Consider the following 22,603-nt stretch of genomic DNA (forward strand, 5'->3'; position numbering starts at 1 on the left):
TTGGTGGGCCTAAACCCAGTTTATTCATAATTGGGCTAGCAATTTATGGGTCCAGTAAATTTGACGCTCGGACACTTTTATAAGCGGCATTCGCAGTTTCGCACGACATGAAACTATATTATGTTGTATGCATATTTCAAGGGTATTTGTATAATTCTTTTTGAACTCGGTTGATCTGTATTGAAGAAGCATACCGCAATGATCAGGCTGGTTTTGTGGTCATATGGTACATAGCCCTATAACTATTGGTGCGTTGAAGCACCATTAGTTAGAGCTAGACACAGCATTGAACCTATCTGTTACATATCTCTGTTTAGTTTACTGTTTAGTCACTTCTCAAAGTAGCGTTTGAAAAAAAAAAAAATGACCATAAGCATCTATTATTTGATCATGCACAATGGCACTTCTTATGAAAACATTTGAATTTACAAACAAAACATGGGTACCCAATACAAGAGGTTGCTGTCAAAACAAGTTAACATGAAAATACAAAAGCCAACAGCATGAAAGCTGCATTAGACATTTTCCTTCAGCAATAAGCACCAAATAGTGAAGTATATGGAGGAGATCAGGTCACTGCGTATAAAGAACATAAGAATTTTTTTTTTAAGGTTAAAGAACATAAGAAAATTATGTGTGCGTATAAGATATTCAGATATCCCTGCATACTGTTTTTTCTAGAACTGTTTTCTGAACTGGAACGTCATTTTAATTAGTACCACATGTGACATGTATCTTCTCAACTAATATCAGCAATTCATTCAGCCAGCTGAATAATTAATTTGCTGTGATTTGTTACAGAAATAGGAATGTATGAAGGGGTTCTACAGTTCCTGTTACTAAAAGAAATTCACATAGCATGAATGAGGACATAGACCTGGTGTTGCCTTCTCTACAAAGCCAGTTCTTGTCCCTGATTTTTCCAGTACCAAAATTTGGAACAACGGAACTTGGAATTGATGCGCTTAAATTAATTGGAAAAGTGAAAAGGTATTGCAGTGGAAATTGAAAAATATAAATCATGGGAACTATGTTTCTACAAACCTTGTCAGCAATGTTTTTGGAGAGCCAATCAAGACCCTCATAAAGACCTTCTCCAGAGGTTGCACATGCGCCCTGGATAAACCTAAATCATGACAATAACCAATAATTAATTACTAGAAAAAAAAAATGTTGTTATATATGATCATTGTGAAGTATGAGTTATGGGAAATGATTTTCATTATCAGTTATCATATTGCTTTTGTGGTTAGTACAGATAAATACCTATATCATCAGGTAAGAGAGTAATTAAATTAGTGCAAGTACCATGGGCGTTTGTGCATAGAGCGGAGGCCGAGCTGATCAGTGATTTCAGCAGCAGTCATAGCATTTGGAAGGTCTTGCTTGTTTGCAATCACTAGGAGGGCTGCATCTCTCAGCTCCTCCTGTTTTTTTTTTTGTAAAGCAAATATGAAAGCAATTTTAAGGACAATAAAAATTCCTTTCTATATAAGCTATTATTTGTTATGAAGACCAATTAATTAGTGTCTTCAAAATAATAATTCCCTTTTAGCAAAACATATACTCGAAAGTTCAAAAATATCTAGTTGAACTAAGAAAAACTGAATGGTATGATTCCAGTATCTTTCCGTAGAAAAGATAAGGAAAAAAAAAAAAGATGAAAGTTATCACAAAAGGAGAAAATAAAGTTATGAGTTGATTTACTAGAATCTTGCAGGTCAAATTGTTTTATTTTAAAGCTTATTAGAAAATCATATAGAATAATCAATAGAAGCGACTAGTGAGGTTTGAAAATTTAATAGAGGTTTTGAAACCCGACTGGAGAATTTTTATGGATATTTAAAGATGTGAGTTATAAATCTCCATCTTTATCTCAGAAACTAATCAGTTGAAGTGATAATTTCAAAATTAATACCTCATTCAACATGCGGTGCAATTCATCTCTGGCTTCTATAATACGTTCATTGTCATTGCTATCAATCACAAAGATTAGTCCTTGCGTGTTCTGGAAATAGTACCTCCATAAACGACGAACCTAGAGACAAAATATGTATACGTTCATGTAATTGAAAAATTCATATTTTCAATAGAAAGATTAGAATCGAGTCGGTTTGAAAATTTTACACTGTCTTGACCACCGATATCCCAAACCGTGAAGTTGATGTTTCGGTACTCCACCGTTTCCACATTAAACCCTAACAAAAGGAAGAATATTGCCGTTTACCAGCTATTTTATAAAAGGTAGAAGTATGTGAAACGAAATTATATATCACAACTAATTAATGTCAAATTTGATCATTACAATAGCATATAGTTTACTAAACTGCAAAAAATTGACTATGAATTATATACCGATGGTAGGAAGAGTGGTGACGACTTCACCGAGCTTAAGCTTGTAGAGAATGGTAGTTTTACCGGCCGCGTCAAGACCAACCATCAATATCCTCATCTCGCTCTTTGTAAAAAGCCGACTAAATAGCTTTGTAAATGACACCCCCATGTCTCTCTTTTTAACCTTTTCCTCCTTTTTTTTTTTCTTGTTTTCTTGGGCTGTTCAAAAGATATTAAAATTAAACAAAGTATAGCGCGGTTTAGATTTCATAAGTGAACAAGAACATACTTAATTTTCATATGTAGCAACCGTCTCGATGCAAATAACAGAGCATTCTTCTGGAGTTTAGTTTGTGCTTATGGGATCATATATGAGGACTAGGGATCAATTTGACATGGTTATTTTAATAATTTTGATAACAAAAAAAATTAATGTAATCACACAATTGAAAAGTGATCATCATAAATTAGAAGAGAGAAGAATCTTGTGCACACCCTAAATAAACTAATTGGAAAAATATGCATCTCCATTCTCCAGACCTGGCTGTTTTACTTTTTTACTGATAGACCCAAGAGCCCCTGGGTCCAGATCCACAAAAGTAACTCAAAATTTGAGTTTGTATCGACCGTTGGATCAGAATCTGGGCCAATATGCGGATTCTGATTGAATGGTCCGGATCCAAACTCATACTTGGAGTTACTTTTGGGTACCGCCTATGTGAACCCCTGGTACTGCTAAAGTGTCCCTCAAAATAAATCATATAAAAATATAATAAAATAAAATGCCACAGAATGCCAACAATAGTTAGTAAACCCCAAAAATTCGCAAAAAAAAAGAAGTAAATAAATAAATAAATAAGCAGAGAGAGAAGATTGAAAAGTGAGATTACCTATTTGAATTGAAAGTGAAGCTCTTTGTTAAGGAAGAAAGGAGGTTAGCAGGGGTATAAATAGAGGGAATATGTAATGAGGGGCTCTGACTGTGTAGGCTCTGCTTCAGGTCGAAGCAAGCCTTTCAACAAGTCAATGTTTAAAGAGGCACAATGTTCTGTTATTTTAGTTATTTCATTTTAATTATTTCATCTTAATTATTTCATCTTAATTATTTCATTTTAGTTTATTTTAAAGGGTTGTTAACATCCTATATTTTTGTATTACCCAAAATTTCTTTTAGTTTCTTTCAAATTCAAGTCCTTCTTAACTTTTTTTTTTTAAATGAAAAGTATATATTAAAGAAAAAAATTTCACTTTATGAGTTTCAAATCCATAATCTCTCACATAAGAGTTATGTGCCTTTGCCACTAGTCCAAAGGTTGGTTCTTAATCCTTCTTAACATACATTGATGTTTTTATTTTGTGAAAGATTGCAAGAAATATACAGCATAAAAATTGTGTCAAACGCAGTACAAATAACCAATCAGCATAACAGGCATGTAAATCTTCATATTCATCAGATTTTGCAAGTATAAACATATGACACTGAAGGTATGATTGATGTACGTAATAGTTCACATATAATCTTTATATTCATCAGATTTTTTTTATTGTTGAATTTTTTTTTTTCTGTTTTATTTTTTTTTATCATAAGAATGCATCTCAATATCCAGTTATCCACTGAAGATGATGATGGCTCAATTTTTCTTGCTTCCTTTATCAGTGCTTCAGGCCTAAGGATCTTTCTATAGAGCTTCAGGCCTAAGGATCTCCCCAGAGAGCTTCCTTGCCCAAAATATTTTATTTAGTTGAAGGAATAAGCTCAAACTTTCTATATCATTATTAAAAGCATATTACATTTTCTTCTTATATTTTTTGTTTTCTTTTTTCCTTTCTTCTCCTTCTTTTCTGTCTACAATGTTTGTAAAATTTGACACTGTCGGGATCCGTATCAATTGAATATGGAGACTTGACCTCCACGTTTCTTGTCAAAAAAAAAAAACATATAACATGATTATAATATAATAATATCAGGTCCTGGCTTAACAAAATTATAAGCATGTAGAGAAATAGATTCGTAAAATTCATGGATATAAATACAGGATTGAAGGGGTGTCAACTGTCAAGATTGTTATGCATAAATTGCACATAATAGTATTTTTTTTTTTATTTTATGATAAAAAGTAGCAGCAGCTACCTGTTTATGTTTTCATTAAAAAATAAAAAATAAAAACACACACACAGCACATACAATTGAAATTTTTGTTCGCATCCTCAAGAAAAAAAATTACAAATCTGCCCTCGATTTTTTTTTTAAAGTTCCCGAACTGCTGGTTTTTCTAGAACATCGATATTTTTGCATTGAAACATCAATGCACTTGCACTGGAATTAGCCAGGATATATAAAACATCGTCAATATGTTTCCAATAAAGCATTGATGCACTTGTGTATCATCGATGTTTTTGCAATAAAACTTCATACACTTGTGCTGAGATTAATCATGGTATAAAACATCAATGTGTCATTGATGTTTTTACAACAATACATCGATGCACTTGTGTTGGGATTAATTATGGTATAAAACATTGATGTGCTTACAATAAACAATCATAAATGTTCCTACATCTAATTTGAGTGTTTGATGACAATTTGGAAAGCTCACGAAAAGACGAAGGGCCCAGAGTCTGAGGCATAAGCCTTTAGACTTTGAAAGAATCAGAATTGCAAAACAAAAAATGTCGTTTAGAGTCTCAAAATTTCGGTTGAAGTTGTTTCTGATTTTACGGTCCGTAAATTAGTCATTAAAAAAATATTTTACAACAATAAACACTTTAAAATTGAGTATCAATATTACAAAAATGAACATCATTTCTTCTTTTTTACTTGAACTAATACAGTGTTTCCATTTTGTTTTGTCATTTAGTCAGAATCATATATTGTGATGTTAATATTTATCATTAAAAAAAGTTTATTGATGGACAATTTTACTCCTCAATTAATCATCCATCCATATGCTATTTGTTTCAAGGGTAGATTTGTAATATTTTTTTCTTGAGTATACGAATAATTTTTTTGGCAATATCGCTCTAGAAAATAAAATGTGAAAGCCTCACAATCAATGTTGGTATCTTTGTTGGTATTTATTCAACTAAGATACCGGCGACATCGCTTCTTAGGACATCCATCAAGTCTTTTTATTCAGGATTCTAAATAGTGCACTATAATATTACTATAACATTGTCAGACTATAAAAGCTATGGCGTTATCAGCGTTATATGGACATAGCGCCGGTTTTTTTAGTTGTTCACGTTATAACTCGATAAACGCTATTTAAACTTTTGATTTATTAACAAAAAAAAATAGTACAGCACAACTGCGCCAAAGCAAAATGTCATTTTTCCAATGAAAACAGCGGTTTTTGTGATTGCAGATGATAGTTACCTTGGACATACGAAGTATTTGTTAATTATCTGATACAATTATAGGTAATTAAAATTAATGGTCAGATCTAAATTCCTTATAAATATAACAAAAAATGAAGAATCAATTTTTGTAGGGAATGCTTGAAAGTGTTTTATCTGTACTCTGTGTAGACGGTGGGTATAGAAACAGTTTTGTTTTGGGAAAAAACAAGAAAACCGCATCCTGCAAATGTTTTAGGTTTCTGATCTGTAAATCGAATGTTTAAAATTTTGCTAACAACGTATCTCTAAAATTTCAATTTGTAAATATTACTCTTAACAATTTTTCATCAGCTTCAAATAAATTTTATTTTAGTTCGGCGATACATCTTAATGTACTTTCATTTGTCAATACGAAATAAAAAAATAAAAAAAAATGATATAGACACCCCCACCGGTATCAATCTAGTACAATTTTTATGGTCAACATAGTAGGTATACAGATTTAATTGATTTGGATTAGGACTTGCTTTAATAGTTAAAAAAGATGAGGGATCCAATTACACATTTTTTTGTGACACCGAATTACACTCTCGATTTTCAAAGTTTTCAAAGTTCAAATAGTCGATTCAAACCATTTAATATAATTGATATATTAAAATGTGCGTGCAGATCAAATTTTACATTTTTTAGAATTTTTTTTTTACTATTTATTAAGTATTTCACAAAATCGATATATCCATCATGTTGAAAGGTTTGGATCGACTGTTTGGACTTTGAAAATATATAATATAATTCGGTGTCACCAAAAAAGATGTAATTGGATCCCTCTAAAAAAAAAATGTGAACTACGTCCCCAATATACAGTTAGTTTTGAGGTCCAAAAAGAAAAAGAAAAAAAAGATTACGAAATTATTATTTACATTATTGTAAAATATACAGATTTATTATGCTTGTTTGCTTGTAAAAAATGAGACATTTTTTCTAGTAAAAAAAAAGGATCCACTCTGGATCTTTTCAAATAAAGATTTGAGGTAAAGTTATCCAACTCTTTATCCGATCTAAAATTTACAGTGGAGCACGCATGCATTTGTTTAAAAAATGTTCAATACTATGAATCCATGAGAAGTATGTGGAATATAATGCATTACTTACAAGGGCTAACCCGAAGAATCCACGAACTAAAACCACCTGTAAAGATCGAATCCAATTTAATATCCTGCTGTAGTTTCTTTCCCGTTCGCTCCTGATTGGACAATTGGGATTCTCAAATAGTCTCGACATGTAATTATGTAAATGCACATTGGCGGGCCCATGAAGCACATTTAGACGAGAACACCTTGGGTCTGATGGCCATTGGATCTAAAGTGGTTTCAATAGATTTGCTCACCATCGGATCTGTTTTAGGATTCGCACCCGTACTTTTGCGTATGCTTTAAAATTCATGCGCACGAATTCTAAAATAAATCCGACGGTGAGCGAATCCATTGGAACCACTTTGGGTCCAATGGCCATCGGACCCAAGCTGAAGTCCATTTAGACCGTAATATAGGAGTTTTGTATCCATCAATTTAGTTTGCTTTTTATTTGAAGCAACCATTTTAACAGATGAGCGATAAAATGAATTAAATTGAGTTTACCTTCTGTTTAGTAATGTAATAAACTCTAGGGGTATCAAACAATACTCTTTTAACCGTATACCTGATCCGTATCATATTCAATAAGATAGGTATGGACAAAAAAAATATTTGTTAGCTTATCAGATAAGCGTACACTTAAAAGCTATTTTGTATCCATTACTCGATAATTGATAAATATTAAATACATATGATATTTTTTATTTGTATATATAATTAGGGACTGTCTAATTTGTTACCAGCAGCACTTCAGCAAGGTGCTTACGGGGTCAATTAGCGTATTTGATGTTCAAACAACAAATCCAAACCGTTAGATATTCAATCTATATTAAAATCTTCTTGGAGACCAAATTTTACATTTTTTAAATTTTTTTACTATTTATTAAGCTGGTTTGAAAACCGCTATTTTCAGTAAATTTCTGCAACATTGAAAACAGCGATTTTCAAACCAGCTTAATAAATAGTAAAAAAATTCCAAAAAATATAAAATTTGATCTCCAAGTAGATTTTAATATAGATTAAACATCTAATGGTTTGAATTTGTTGTTTGAACATCACATAATAAAATATAGCCCCGTAAGCACCTCGGTCGAAGTGCTTCCGATAGCAAAATAAGCCAGACTCCATATAATTATATAGTTTTAGTTATATTTTTTGTTATTATGATTATAATGATTTACAATAATTTATATTTTTTATTTTTAAGTAATTTATAATAAAATTAAGTTATCCCACATTTTATATTATTTTTTAATTAGTAATTTATGATAAAATTGAATTATACAATATTTTATATCATCATATGGGTATGGGTACGAATAAAATTTAATGCTTATCCACAATGTTCCAAAACCTACCAAAACCCGAACCCGTATCCTCTCAGGTATTGCACAATTATTGCAGAGGATGACTTACTTAACGGTTTGAGATTAAATCTCAACCGGCTTGGGATTCGGGTCACTGTAGGGGGCCCCATTTTTGGGCTTTGAGATTCGTGCCAAGTTAAAAAGTACGGTTCAGATCTAGTAATTGTAAAAGATTCCCTTATCAGGTATTGGAGAGGATATATTTTCCCAAAACCCCCCCTCAGGAATTTCTGGCTCTGAGGTGGAGTCTGTTATGTGGCTCTCAAACCAGCATTTATCAGAAAGTATATATTTTTATGTTGATGTTGCAACTAATCAATAACACCGTACAACATAATCAACATTTGAAACATTGGGATTCTATTGACTAGTTAACTAAATTAAACGATGCTAACGAGTCTGATCACTACAACTCTAAAAAGAAAAAAGAAAAAAGAAAAAAAAAACAATGATAATGGTTCTGCTAACACTCACTGCCGCCTAGTTTGGCCATTATACACCCCAACCCCTCTTGCTTATACCTATACAACAACACAGTAAATTTCTAAACCTCTCCATTTTTTTTCTCCCTTCAAAATCTGGGGCAAAGCGATTAACTGAACTGAACTGAGTTCTATAAACGAAGAATGAAGGAGAGAACTAAATAAATAAAAAGAACAACACGAACCAATTTTCCAACTCGGATGGAGTTTCTCGAGAATGGACTGATGCTTTTCTTTGGTTAGGCTTATTGTAATCAATTATTGAGAATTTGAAATTTCTAGGTCAGAGTGAGAGAGGGAGAACTTTTGGTCTACTCGTCATCTTTAGCTGCGGCTGATTTTTTACCATTTCTGGTTAATTTACTTGCTGGGAAGTGCAGTCGCGCATAGAGGGGCCTTGGTGCCCTTGAAGCTCTGTCAAATCCTCGCACACATACAAATCCTGCATTCATTGTTCCAAATAATTAGAGAAATAAATCTCCATGAAGATAAGCACTTACTTTTTACTAGACCTTAGTAAATCAAGATAAAACACTAATGGTTTGGGTTGACTTTGTCTTTCTTTTCTTCAGTTCTATTTGTCTAAATAAAAAATATTTAATATTTGAATAAAAGCAGAACAAAGGGCATACCTCTCCAGAAGCAGTGTTGAATTTCATCAGTTGATAGGCCTAAGAAAAAACATCCATGTAGAAAAACAAAAAAATAGTACATTTTAGTGTCATAATTTAACTAAAACATCAATAGATACATTTTAGTGTCATAATTTAACTAAAACATCAATAGATATTTAAAAGCAATCAGGTATTAGATATACCCTTGAAAATGGTTGGGATTGACGTGCCAAAATAAACCGTTCTCCTAGGAAGGTTCCAGATCCAAGCTCTCGATATATCTACTGGAACACGGCTCGTCTCATGATCAGCAAACATCTATCAAATTACATTAATTGTAACTCTTGGTTATCTACTAATCCAGTGCCAACAAATATATAAAAGTGTCATTCCTTTTTAGTTGAATTTTACCTCATTTACTTGAAAGTAGGTCCCATTGAGAGGGAAGCTTCCTCTCATTGCTGTCCGGCATGGTATCTGTTTATTTGTCAAAGTCCTCATACTTATAAACAGAAAATAAAATACAACACTTCTAAGTTCTAATATATTAGCACCCCAAGAAACTTTGCACTATTTTTTTCTTTTTATATCCTTAAATAAATCCTCCAGCTAATTGAGTATTATCAAATAATCAGGACTAAGAAACAACTTATTTCCCTCTGTGTTGCCTATTGGTTTTATTAATTCTCAAATGAGAAGTAGAACCTTGAACACTCTTTGTTTGTTTATACTATGACAAAAAATCTAAAAAGAAGTTGTAATAACTCACCAGGATAGTCCCGCGAACTATTCTACTCCTTGCTTCTTTTATGCTTGCACATCTGGCACAAGCTTCATTGTCACATAGTTCATCCACATCTTGAGAGATGCAAAGTGACTTTGGTGGCTCAGTTGACATGGCAGTTTCTCCTGGAGTCCATATTGAGAGAAGATATGGGCTTGGGTCGTCAGGTTCTCTTGGTTCAAACTGTAAAATCGTTTAAACCAGTTAGTTCTCTGTTCTTACAAGAAAATATACCTTCTAGAAGTTATTGTTAGTAAACATACCCCATGCAAGAGTGTATGGTTATCAGGAAGCTCATACCTGAAAGGGACAAAAAAGGAAGAGATAAATGTCAATAATATTAAAAAGCTGTTGAAAAATTCACAGTACGCGTATTAACAATGCACCACTTTTTTTTAGTTCTTTTTCTTGTTAATATAATTTACCGAGAGCTTATGGCTTCTATACAGTACTTGCAGATATTTGATATTTACAGGAATTAATAAAAAAAAAAAAAAAACAACAACAACACAAGCCAAGCCTGTTTTCTTGTGGCATCTAACTAAACCAGAGTTAAATGAAAAACTTATTTAAATAAGAACATACACTTGATGCTCAGTTCTAAGGCGGCTAATGTTCTTCAGCTTAGGCACTGGTAATGAGGCTGCCTCAGGAGAAATCGCCACCACAGCCTTTGACATGTCAGCCTCTTCAATCTCCAAATTATTCGCCTGGATATAATTTTTGAGATTCTGTGTGAACTCCTTGAAATCTAATTTAATAACAGGTATCTCGTCAGGGTCATCCTCCAAGAAGGCATCCTCTATTGCGCCAATCTCCTTCTCAGCCACAGGTTCTGGTTCTGGTTCAGGTTCAGGTGAGGCAGGTTCCTCGATAATAGGCTCATTACAAGTTTGGGTTTGGGTTGGAGTTAGAGTTGCATTTGAGACCCGCGGTTGGAGCAGTGATTGCGGTTGGTTTGGGAAGGAAAGATTTACAGGGGTAGGATATGGGAAGGGGATGGGAAAGGAAGAACACGAAGTAGAGGATCCTTTGATTTGAGGTGGTGGGGCACGTGATGGGAATGGAGGATGGAGATTGGTTGAGGTGGAGGGGCCTGCAGGTAATGCTGCAGCAGTCATACCTTTTTCTTCTGGGGCAGGAAGGGCTAGCCTTGCACTGAATCATGTATTATTTTGTAATTAGTTCTTTATGGCACTTTCTCAAGTTAAAAAATAAAATGATTCTGTAACATGTTTAACTGACTACTTCTATCAAAAAGAAGGAAACACAAGTTACCTGGCAAATGCACTTGCAAAATGCTTGCACTCAGCTCTCATGGGACATGCATTACAATTTGGCTTGCTCTTAGTACAGAAAACCTGGTAAAACATATGCAGAGAATAAGCCAGTAAATTTTTAAACATAACAGAATAGTCTACAATAGCAAGTTCACAGGAATCACCTTTCCAAATGTTATCATCTGATAATGCAATTCATATCTGTGTCAGAAGCGTAGAAAAGTTAGTGGGAAAAAACATTAAGCAAAATTCTCTAGTAAAAGCAATGATTCAAGTAATTATTACAATGTTCTTTGATCGAGTTTGCATAGCCGAGGCCAGAGGAACTTCTGAATGTTCTCTAGTATAGGGTACCTTCAAAATCCAACACATAAGTTAAGCTTTGATTTTCACATATAAGATCCTTGGTAAACCAGCAGGAGAAATCTTTCTTTCTTTAGTTTTTTTTTTGGTGCAGAAGGACACTTAATTTAAAAATAAGATCCATGGTAAAATGGGTTCTGTTTTTAGAGATAGATAGAGAAAAGGAGAGCTAGAGAGAAGAGAATAGCAGCGGATTTTGAATTTTAGTAAAATAGCTCACAAAACCATATTGTTGACGACCCCATTTTATCAACAACAAAAAAAAAAACAATTCGGCCACCCAGGTAAATTAACTGACTACTTCAAAAGCCAACACATAAATTGCAGATGATCAAATTGTTTTATTATGTAAAGGTAAATCTACTTACATTTCTAGCAGATGCAGCTGAAGGGACTCCGGAAGAGGCTGGAGTGGGACCCATCCCAATCTCACACATATGCGGCCAACATTAGTATCAACCTTTAGAACAAAGAAAATTATACATAGCAAGTTCATGAACAGAAGGATATTCTTCAGGGAAAAGAGGAAAACCATAAGCAAACAAAAAAACAAGAATAGAGTCTCACTGGAAAAGCCATATGGTGTAGAGTCAACAGACGAACACACTCAACACTCTTAAGTCCAAGGCCCCTTATGCTTAGGAGATAATCCCTGGAGGAAAAAGGTTTGTTATATGAGGAATTGTTTATGAATGTTCGTAATGCCTCAAAGAATATAACTATTAAATTTAACTCACTTTGCTTTGTCAGGATCAACATCTCGCAGCCATTCTAAGTCCATGCTGCCATGATCGTTCTCAATTCTGTCAAGAAAAGCCTGCATAAAATATATAGAGCATACTGTAGTTATGTATCTTTATAATTAGGTTTAGCTAATTATGATATATGCTCGGTGGGTTAATTCTCATATATTGATGCTTTATATTACAGCAACAGGAAAAGAAAGAAAACAACAAAAAATCATATTAACAATCTGTCAGATCATACCTTAATTCTCTCAGCAAGCATATTATTCATGCCACGCTCTCTAATGGCGTCAGACAGCTCACTCACACTAGCATTTTTCAAAGCCTCATAATCAAGAGAATCTGTGGTCTTGTAAGTCCTTTCCTTTTTGACTCCGTCAGGAAGAACTCCTTTTCTCAAACTATCCCAATCAAAGTTTTTCTTCCCTTTACCACTTGCTCCTTTTCCTTTCCTACTCTTGCTGCTAACCCCTTCATCCATTACCGTGCCATCCAATGCCTTCGTCGTATTGGATTGTTTCCCCTGCACAGTATCTGAGGAGACCTTCGAGTGTTTATTGTTGTTAGCATTTGGGGTAAATTGCAGATTGGAAGCACTTGGGATACTTTGAACTTGTTGTTGAGTTTGCTCGACTGGAGGTTGAGCGGATTCTACTTGGTACATTTTCTTTTCCTCTTGTACCGGGATGTAGCCATGGGTTTTACCTGATGCGGTAGTTATTTTTATCATGGGGGTTATTGGTTCTTGGGTCCGGCTATTATTCATAGCAGGAACAGCTGAAGATGGATAAACCCCATTCTGAGCATTATTTAATGTAGATGAAGTGCCGGAATAAATATTCCAGTTTTGAGGATAAAACTGAGAGATGTTGGAAGAAGAAGAAAGGTCAGCAGTCTCCTTATTCAAATCTTGGGAAAAGTCAACCCCATTTGACTCGGCCATCCTCAATAACTGTGTGTACGATGTTGGGCGGGTACCAACAGGTAAAGATGCATTTCCAGCATGCCCATCTGCACTGTAATTCCCAAGCAAACCCAAACCAGTAAGGTTTTGTTCTCCTGGCTGGAACAGATAGTCTGGTGAGCTCTGATTTGATACTACCGAGTTCTGTGAAGAAACAACACTTTCAGATGTCGGATCGTCACTAGAAGAGTTTATGACAAGACCTGGCCCACTGTCAGGTGACCCTGTCATCTTCTTCTCAGGAGAACTACCAGGACACTTTGTTGTACTGCCCTGGGATTCATTGCTGTCTTTTTCTTCTGAGGTCACCTGAGAGCCAATGTCGGTGAAATCTTCTATTATGACCTCTCTCTGGCGGTGCCATTTTGTCAGGTTGATGAGGTCTCTGGCATAGGGGTTGGTGTTGCGAGGTCTACTGACAATGAGCGTAGATTCTCTGGGTTGAGAGTTTTGGAGCTGCGTCTTTAGGGGGTACTTAGCAACCAGAGCCATGAAAGCCGAGCTGATGTGAAGATAGTATCAGCATATTCTTTGTTCATCAAACAAGAAATTATCATACTATAGTTGCAAAGGTACAATTCTAAAAAAGTAACATGCAATGTTATGGTTATGATTTTATTTCACATTTAGGGTATCAATTATCAACCAATGCGAAAATAAGAGGTTTAACCATTGCAGGATGTATTTTAATAAGTTAAAAGCAGAAATCTTACCTTGAAAGATGGTCAGACACATTTTGCGTAAGAAAGACACCCACGACAGAGTCAACAACAGATCCTTTCCATGGAGAGAAGCGCCGATCACCTGAATAGAGGATCAAAGTTCAGAAATAAACTATAATTAATGCATTTTATGTGACAAAGTAAAAGGGAAAGAAATATATGAACCGAAGGTGATTATGCATGTCTTCCATGAGATGCATAGAAAGGGTAATGGTACTGCAACTGTACCAGTTGACTAGTGTCCTTTCTTTTACTTTTTTTATTTTCTTTACAAGGTCAGATCTGCCTTTAAATGTTATTTGTTGTTTCACCTTTGCCGTACCATTTTCAAGTATGATGTTGATGTATGAAAAAAATTGTTCAATCTATAAGGAAAAATATTACTGTAGCATATGCAAAATATTACAGTAAATAGTAAACTGTTAAGCTATAATTACAGGTGATTTTGTGGTTGGTGATCAATCTCATTGCCAGGAGAGGTATTTAAGTGAAAAAATATTACCTTGAACAAGATGCATCCTAGCAATAAATGAATCATCCCATCCACAGAATATTACAGTACATAGGAAACTGTTAAACTAAAATGACAGGTGATTTTGTTGTTGGTGATCAATCTCATTGCTAGAAGTATTTAAGTGGAAAAAAAATAATACCTTGAACAAGATGCATCCTAGCAATAAATGAATCAACCCGTCCACGAAAAACCTCTCTTTCAGCCTCCATCACTTTCTCATCCTTCTCATTAACAGCCTCAATTCCGTCTTTCATCTCCTTGCCCATTAACAAATTCCAAACTTGGCTTGTTACAGGATCCAGATTCACCTGTGCCCGCGACTTCCTCTTCTTCTTAACCTTTCCGTCATCATAAAGCACCATTGTACCATCCCTGACCCCATTTTGGTAAGGTACCATTGCATAGCATGGCTGGCCTGGTACAGTTTCACTGATGCGGTTTATATCAAGCCCGCTCATCCTTTGAATTATTAAGTCGAGAGTGTACGCCAATGCAGCTGGACCACCTGCCATCAGATTTGCTGAACTGAGGAATGACTTTTTACCAGGCGGCCTTCCCGGTCTTCCCTTGGGACGCGAGGCAACCGTAGTGTCAGTACCAGCTTTTTCACTCTTGGGACGGCGGCCTCTCCGTTTTGGCTCGCTTTTCGATGGAGGATTCAATATGGGAGATTTTGCAGGTGTACTTGGTGGGGGGCAAATATCAGCCACTGGCTTCTCTGTAGTTTTCTCAGATACAGTTTGTACGGTGGCCCCAATTTGACAGCTCTCATTTCTAAGATTCGCTGCATATGGTTGAATTATATGGTCAACAGGCTGTGTGGATGTTGCATTCATGTTTCTACTCCCAGTGAGCATTTCTAAGGTAACCCTGTTCACCCCAGATCCGACAGAAGTAATTGGTCTGGATGGTTGGGTATATAAAGTATCCACACACTGATTCATGGTTGTAGTTCTTTCAGCAAAAGTCTGGATAGAAACTCCAGGATGGTAAATCTGATTCCTCGAGGTCCCATTAACTGTTTGTGCCAGTTTTACAGGTGTACTAGGAGTAACAGCAGTACTGGTACAAGCAGGCCCAGATGGCATAACCGGGGCCTTCCCTGTGTTCCATCCCGGGTTTCTGAAAGAAAGCATATTTGGGTTGTTCCTCTTCTTCAATTCAACCAATCTCTGTGCATCAGCTAAAGACAAAACCCTGTCATCAGGTCTAACAAGTGGTATGGTTGGAGATGCATTGTTTTTTGTTCCATTCTGCCTAGTGTTATTTCCATTCCGTATTCTCATTTTCTTACTAGTCTGTATTATACGAGGTGAAAGCTCTGCTCTGTCCTGACCTGTCAAACCAGTGTCATTAACAAGGGCACTGTGGTCTCTTTTCCTCCCATCAGACATTAGACCTGGTGCATTGGAATAGGAGTTTGACATGATACCGGCATTTATTCTATCTGAAATTAGGTTTGCATTATTCTTTGCAAGTGCAGCCACCTTCTCTTCATATGTGCCCATTAGACCCCAAGGCCGTGGTGGATATGGATCACCCATTAAACTACCCAACTCAGTAGGCATGGAATTAGTGTTGCTCATGTTTCTCCCTGGAGTTTGATTTGTGCCAAGTACCTGGTTTGTATCGCCCATTTGTGCCACGAACTGATCGAACTCTTCTAGCCACGGAATTGCTGAGCTGTTCAGGTCCAGTGCAATCCCTTTTGAGAGACTGGGACCCACCGAAACTGATGAGGTTGTGATTGGCAGAGTAGAGACATCCCTTCTAGCAGAGCAAGCTGAAACAGCATTTAAATCAGGTTGAGACTGAGCATGTTTGTATCCATCTGATCTTATTTCTTCAGAATCAAAATTCAAACAACGCCTTACTGACTTGTATGGCCCATTCATGCCACTGACAGTGCGGCAATTGGGGAATTGCACCACTGTATTAGTAGATGAACTGGAGATATCAATAGGCTTATTGAGACCAGTGATAATATTTGGCATGCATGGCATGGATGTCTCTGCCACCTTGTTGTGCCCATTCACAGAATTTGGGGTGCATGACTGAGAAGCTTCTATCGGCTTATCCTGCATAGTTTCAGCATTTAGAGTGCTTGAATTGGGCAAATCATTCATCTTATGCAGCCAATTTGCAGCATTGCTTGTGTGAGAAGGGGGGCTCTCTAAAGGATTACTCTGTGGATTTGCAGCATCCTGGGTGACCGAATTGGAGTTCCCTACTGGCTTACCAGCCCCATTTGCGTTACCAGGTGTTTCTACTGGAGGTGGCTCCACACCTTTCTTTCTAACATACTTTCTCTTGGGTTGATCTTCTGAGGCCTTCTTCGGTGTGATCTTTCTTGGGGCACGTGGTTTCTTCCCTGTTACAACCTTTGGCACGTACTTTCTTCTCCTAGGCTTTTGTTGTGGGGTCTTGTTCAAGTCTATACCTTGGTTCTCCGTGGTTACCTGGTTAGTTGCCACCTCTTCAGTAGGCACCATCTCCTGGTATGGTCTCCCCTCCAGTTCTGATCCCTGAGGTGGCATGTTGCGCATTGAACTTGGTTCTGTATTAGGTGTTGTTAGAATAGCTGAATTCTGAGATGAATTCACCTGAGGTTGCATTGCCACCAAATTTTGAAAGCCGGTATCTGTACCTGACTCAGTTGTTGAACTCTTTTGGTACTCGGTATGAGCAGCATTTGTCAGCTGTGGCATTACCGTATTCAAGGACCCCATATACGATGCATTTGTTGAACCACTTGGGTGTTCACTGTATAAAGAGCATGTTGGCTGTGACATTACCAAGCTGGGGAAACCCATATCAGGTCGAGTTATTCTATATTCCGGTTTCTCTATTTGAAAAGAACCAATTTGAGAGGATGTTGTAACAGGTGGGTATCCAATATGTGGTCGGGTCAGAAGAGGAACCGGCTGAGGGATCATCCCAAAATTAATGCTTGACAAATCCGAGTCCAATGGAATTGATGTGCAGTCCAACTGTCTAGTATGAGGAGGCATCGAGTAGGCAGAGAGATGGATATTTGAGTCATTAGCTATATGCTGTTGCATGGCCTGATAAGAGCCTGTCTGAGGTGTCATCATAAGATTTGAGACACCCATCTCGGACCTGCTTCTTCCAATCCCCATTAGGTCATTAATGAAGGGAGAGCCAGTATGAGATGCATTCTCATTTGAGAAACCCGTACCAGACATGTTTGAAAAAACCAAGCCTGATTGGTTGATTCGACCAGGCATAGGTTCAGGCTGGTATGACCTCAGCTGGGTCAGCATGTTCGAATTCAAAGAACTCCCATCAGGTAGGTTTATTCTCACATTCCGTTGTCCATTCAAAGTTGGCATTAAATGGGTAGTAAAACTCGGGTTGAGTTGGTTTATTAATGGAGTCTGATGCAGTCTGCCAGTTGGCGGATGCTGATGTTGAACTCTAGGGTCTTGTACTCCATCATTTCCTAACTCGATAGTTTCAGTTGGCAGAGTGTGACTTGTAAAATTGTTCTTTTCACTGAGCAAAGGAGTAGGTGGTGATGGGGCAGGCTCACTAATGCCTTTGCTTACATTATTATCTTGTGCAGTATTATAATTTTGAAAACTAAAATTAAAGCCACCTGCAATAGATTAGTTAATGTAAAAGAGGTCAGCTTATATGAAGTCTTCACGAGACATTACAAAAAGGAGAAGTCATGGAACCATCAAGTATTAATTAGCCACTGGAATTTTCATTAACATAAGTTATGACAATTCCCACTCAAAATTGAAATGTTGCTCTTAGTTATTATTCTTCAAATAAAATGCATTTAATTACATAGAAAAATAGTAAGCTCCAAACCTTTTTCATACATAAATCAATTTCGTACTTAAGCATTTATTTGAAATTAATAAAGTGTTGGATTTAAACAAAAAAAAGTGTACTTATCACAATGTAAGGTTAGGTAAGTTGCAGCAAGTTACCCACAACTAAACTAAATTTAAATAAGTAATGCCAATGAGGTCGCAATGCAAAATTTTGGACTGACACAAACTGAAATAAAGTTACAAGGTACAATCAAATAACTAACCTTTTGTTGTGGTCATTGGACAAAGTGAAAAGCAGCTCTAGTTATCACACTCTCAGTACCAAAAAACCATACCAAACTACCATGTAGCAACTTAAAACCTATAAAAAAAAATCAAGATACTAAATCAAATTTAAACGAACATAAGTAGGTATCCTAAAAACTTGAAGACTAGTAATCATCCAATTGAAAAAATGTGGATTGAATACCTTTGCCCCAAAAATCAAAGATTCTATACTCTTTTTATGTAATGCCAATGCCTCCTGAAATAAAAAAAAATAATAATAAAAAAAAAATTGAAAAAGCCAGTGAACAATTAACGGGACAAGAAAAAGTGAAATTGTGCATTTTAGATAAAAATAGATATTCTAAACCCAAACTCCCCAACACCCCAACACCCCAAACCCCACGGTAAAACCCATACTCAAAATATATATGTGTGTGTCATGTTAATACTAATAATAGGATTAAAAATAAGTTCATCTCCTAATAACGCACGGAAAAAAAATAACTACACTCGCAATAGCAATCAGAACTAATGTGCCCAGCAAATTTTACAGATCTCAACAAAGGAGCTTTCCCCTTGATCACGTGCAATTACGAAAAGTTAATTCAAATCGGTAAAAAAAAAAATTCCAAACAATTACAAGTAACATCTCTTGCTCCCGCACAGCAATGGAACCTCACCGGTCGCAAACACGCACAAATTTGGACAATCAGTACGAGCTACAGCAGATCTGGTCGATATGTCCAAAGCCAATGAGTCAATTACAAATCCAGAGCTCAAATTCAACCTCTTATGAACCAGTAGCCTCGAAAGTTTCCCCTTTTGAATGAACAAGCAAGAGATGAAGGAAGAACGAGAGGAAAATAGGTAGACAGAGGGGAGGTAATAACGGCAGTAATCATTACAAAAGGGAGAGGTAGACAGTAAAAGTTCCACACAGACACACCATCCGCACCTCCAATTCGTGATTGTAGAGAGACAAAGAAGAGAGAGAAGATAGAAGAGCGGAGAGAGAGAGAGAGAGAGAGGTGGTAGGCGAGGAGGAAGGAGTGGACCGAGACAAAGAAAGAAAAGAGAAAAAAGAGAGAAATTTAGAGCATATAGTTAATTTTTTCAGTGACAAAACCAAATCGCAGTATATCTAATTTGGGTGTGTGAATGACTGTGGGGTCTACTTGTCATTTTAAGATCCCGACCACTCGCGGTTGGATGCTGACGACTTCGCGCGAGAAGCGTTGAGGGTCCAGAGTTACCTGTTTGCATTTGGTCTATTCCTTCTGGTAAACTGTGTCATTTTTCCATTTGTATTCTCAAAAAGTTTCTTATTGTTTTGTTAACTATTAGAAAACAACAATTACAATTTTTATTTTGGTTCAAACTGTATATATAATGTACATAGAATTTTTATTAATTATTATTTGATGCTGGTTAAATGTTATAATATTGTTTTGTGAAAAAATTATTGCTATGTAACTAAGAATGATAAGAAAAAACAACAAATTGAACTGGAAAAGGGTAAAGAAAAATTGACGTTTCAGGACATAATAATAGGGTATTTAGAGGTTATTAATGTAAAAATCGTGCCATCAGTTTCTCCAAAACGGTGGGTTTGGTGGTTGTTGGGCTTGTGCTGGTCTAAGGAAGTTTGACAGACCGGGTCCAGTGATACATATACGAAAAGAATAGCCTCGCGTGACTTCTGAAGTCGTTGGGCACAGAAAAATATTACAATACTTTCTTTTTGCCACGTGTCGATAAACCAGGTGTATTTTCATTATTACAACACTTTTTACCTTTTATTTTTTGGATCCTGCCCTAAAATTTTGTAACGGCTATCAAGCGCGTAGAGTTAGACTTTCAAACTATAAAATTTAATTATAATTTTTTTTACAATTAATTTTACAGTAATATAACATTTTATTTTAAATTATAAAAATTATAAAGATACATTAACTTCATTTTATTACTTAAGTCTGTTCTTAGCTACTAGTATATCGTAGTATTGATTTATATTTATGTAAGAGTACAACTAGGGTGTTTCTAAGTTCACCAAACTTATTTGTGAACTCAATTTTAAAATCTATCGGATTGGTTTTAAACGGCAAATTCAAACTGTTAAAATTCTTCTGCCTTACAAGTGATGCATCTACATGCGAAAATTATAAAATTTGAAATTAATTTTGTATATAGGTAAGTAATCAAAAGGTGTCCAAAAAATGAATGCATTAAAATTAATTTATAAATTTTCTAATTTTGACCACTTAACTTCATATTAAATTAATTCAAAAGTTTAAATTTTTCACATGTAAACGCATTACTCGTAAGATAGAAGGATTTCAACGGTTTGAATTTGTTGTTTGAAACTAATCCGATATGTTTTAGAGTTGAGTTCACAAAAAGACTTGGTGAACTTAGAAACGCCCTAGTTATACTCTTTCCGTAATTGTGTAAGTACAACTAAAATCTAACATGTAAATGTTTTTACTTTAAATAATAAAAATAATAAGATGTTATTTATTTTAAAAACTTGCAGAATATTTTATTGTTTCTTTCTAATATCATGTTAATAATAACTGCAAACTTAGTGTATTAGTACAAATCCTCATCTCTCTTTCAAGAGAATGCAAATTTAATTCTTGAGAATAGCATCTAGAAAATATTGAAGGTTTACCGGAACTCTTTAATAAAAAAAATATATATTATGTTGACTAAAAGTTATTATTTTTCTGAAGTAACTATCAAATCATACGTTTGATCATTTTTTCCGATCATTATATATGCTATTTGTAGCTTTTGAAAACTAAAAATATTTTAAAAAAAGGTTAATTTACTCAACTGTAATATTAATTATATAAATTATTATTAATTATGTAATTTTATCTAAGATGGATGTTATTATTTTCAAAGTGTAGCATATGGACGGTCGTAGTTCTAACAATATGAGATCCACTTGTTAGTACTTCATAATTCGGTCTCTTTCAAAAAATATATATATATATATATTTAATTTGAAGAAAAGTAATATTAAATTCATACCTCACACTCCCAATTATTATTAAATTCCAGAATAATTAGAACATATATATAATGTCGATTTCAAAAATGAATGGCAAAAACGGTGGTAGCTATGAAAAGCAAAATAACAATATATTTACTAAATATATGACCACGAAACCTCACATAATATCTGCTTTCAATTTTAATCCAATAGCCTATTTAAGTTTGTACATTAACCTACATTTTCTTATCTTAAATCGTTCTAAACATAGGATTACACAGGATTGATCCGTAATGAAGTAAAAAGATTTGATAATTAACCAGCCGCATAATAGCATTTTTTTTATGAAAATGTCAAAAGCTAAATTTGCTCGTGCCATCTTCGTTGTTATATATAGAAAATTATTAGAAACCGATAAATATTTCTTAAGGTACTTGATCACATAGAATATTCATGGTCATATCAAAATTAATTTGATGGCTATTTTAAAAAATAATTTTCTGTATAATTTAGACTAAAATATTATAATACTATAAAATTCAACTCTATTTACTGTAAGAAAATCTTATATAATTAATTTGATATGCATTCAAAATTTTAGCTGCGTTTCTGTTGCCCTGGATTTGAATTTCGACACGAACAACACATGTTCGCTTGACCTGTATGACTAGTAACATTGGTACAGGGAAAGTATCATCTGCGGAGTTTTTCCGTGCGGAGCTTTTAATCTGGTCCGTTCGTTTCGAATCGGACGGATCAGATCAGATCTTGCCCGAATTTTAAAAAAACTCAAAATTTGGTGAACTCTTAATCCAGTCCGTCCGATCCGAAACGAACAGACCAGATTAAAAGCTTCGCACAGTTCCGCACGGAAAAACTCCGCAGAGGAT

General features: G+C 35.2%; 2 protein-coding genes across 2 annotated transcripts; both read right to left on the reverse strand.

Moving 5' to 3' along the window:
• Positions 1-364: 364 nt before the first annotated feature.
• LOC144550568 (ADP-ribosylation factor 2-like) lies at positions 365-3,336 on the reverse strand. Its single transcript, XM_078298571.1, has 7 exons — positions 3,225-3,336; positions 2,356-2,539; positions 2,128-2,198; positions 1,919-2,038; positions 1,309-1,427; positions 1,045-1,126; positions 365-576 (listed from the first exon to the last, which is right to left on the reverse strand). The coding sequence occupies exons 2-7, from the start codon at positions 2,501-2,503 to the stop codon at positions 574-576; spliced, it is 543 nt and encodes a 180-aa protein (XP_078154697.1). The 5' UTR covers positions 2,504-2,539; positions 3,225-3,336; the 3' UTR covers positions 365-573.
• A 5,195-nt stretch (positions 3,337-8,531) lies between these two features.
• Positions 8,532-19,780, reverse strand: LOC144544681 (uncharacterized). The gene is made up of 19 exons (XM_078293237.1): positions 19,356-19,780; positions 18,918-18,971; positions 18,712-18,809; positions 14,782-18,261; positions 14,120-14,210; positions 12,684-13,908; positions 12,434-12,513; positions 12,264-12,348; positions 12,065-12,156; positions 11,619-11,687; positions 11,498-11,534; positions 11,332-11,414; positions 10,639-11,211; positions 10,317-10,353; positions 10,039-10,236; positions 9,681-9,746; positions 9,473-9,587; positions 9,288-9,326; positions 8,532-9,097 (listed from the first exon to the last, which is right to left on the reverse strand). The coding sequence occupies exons 3-19, from the start codon at positions 18,725-18,727 to the stop codon at positions 8,967-8,969; spliced, it is 6,417 nt and encodes a 2,138-aa protein (XP_078149363.1). The 5' UTR covers positions 18,728-18,809; positions 18,918-18,971; positions 19,356-19,780; the 3' UTR covers positions 8,532-8,966.
• Positions 19,781-22,603: the final 2,823 nt, after the last annotated feature.

Source organism: Carex rostrata, chromosome 2 (assembly GCF_964058835.1).
Source record: "Carex rostrata chromosome 2, lpCarRost1.2, whole genome shotgun sequence".
Classification (NCBI taxonomy): domain Eukaryota; kingdom Viridiplantae; phylum Streptophyta; class Magnoliopsida; order Poales; family Cyperaceae; genus Carex; species Carex rostrata.

Excerpts from the sequence above, each read along its gene's own strand:
- LOC144550568 (XM_078298571.1), bottom strand. The coding sequence starts at position 2,503 with ATGGGGGTGTCATTTACAAAGCTATTTAGTCGGCTTTTTACAAAGAGC. Across the intron at positions 2,039-2,127 it reads ATATCGGTGGTCAAGACAGT|GTTCGTCGTTTATGGAGGTA; the intron begins GTAAAATTTTCA and ends TTTTGTCTCTAG. Across the intron at positions 1,127-1,308 it reads TCTATGCACAAACGCCCATG|GTTTATCCAGGGCGCATGTG; the intron begins GTACTTGCACTA and ends GTCATGATTTAG.
- LOC144544681 (XM_078293237.1), bottom strand. Across the intron at positions 11,535-11,618 it reads AAACTCGATCAAAGAACATT|ATATGAATTGCATTATCAGA; the intron begins GTAATAATTACT and ends CTTCTGACACAG. Across the intron at positions 9,098-9,287 it reads TCAACACTGCTTCTGGAGAG|GATTTGTATGTGTGCGAGGA; the intron begins GTATGCCCTTTG and ends CAATGAATGCAG.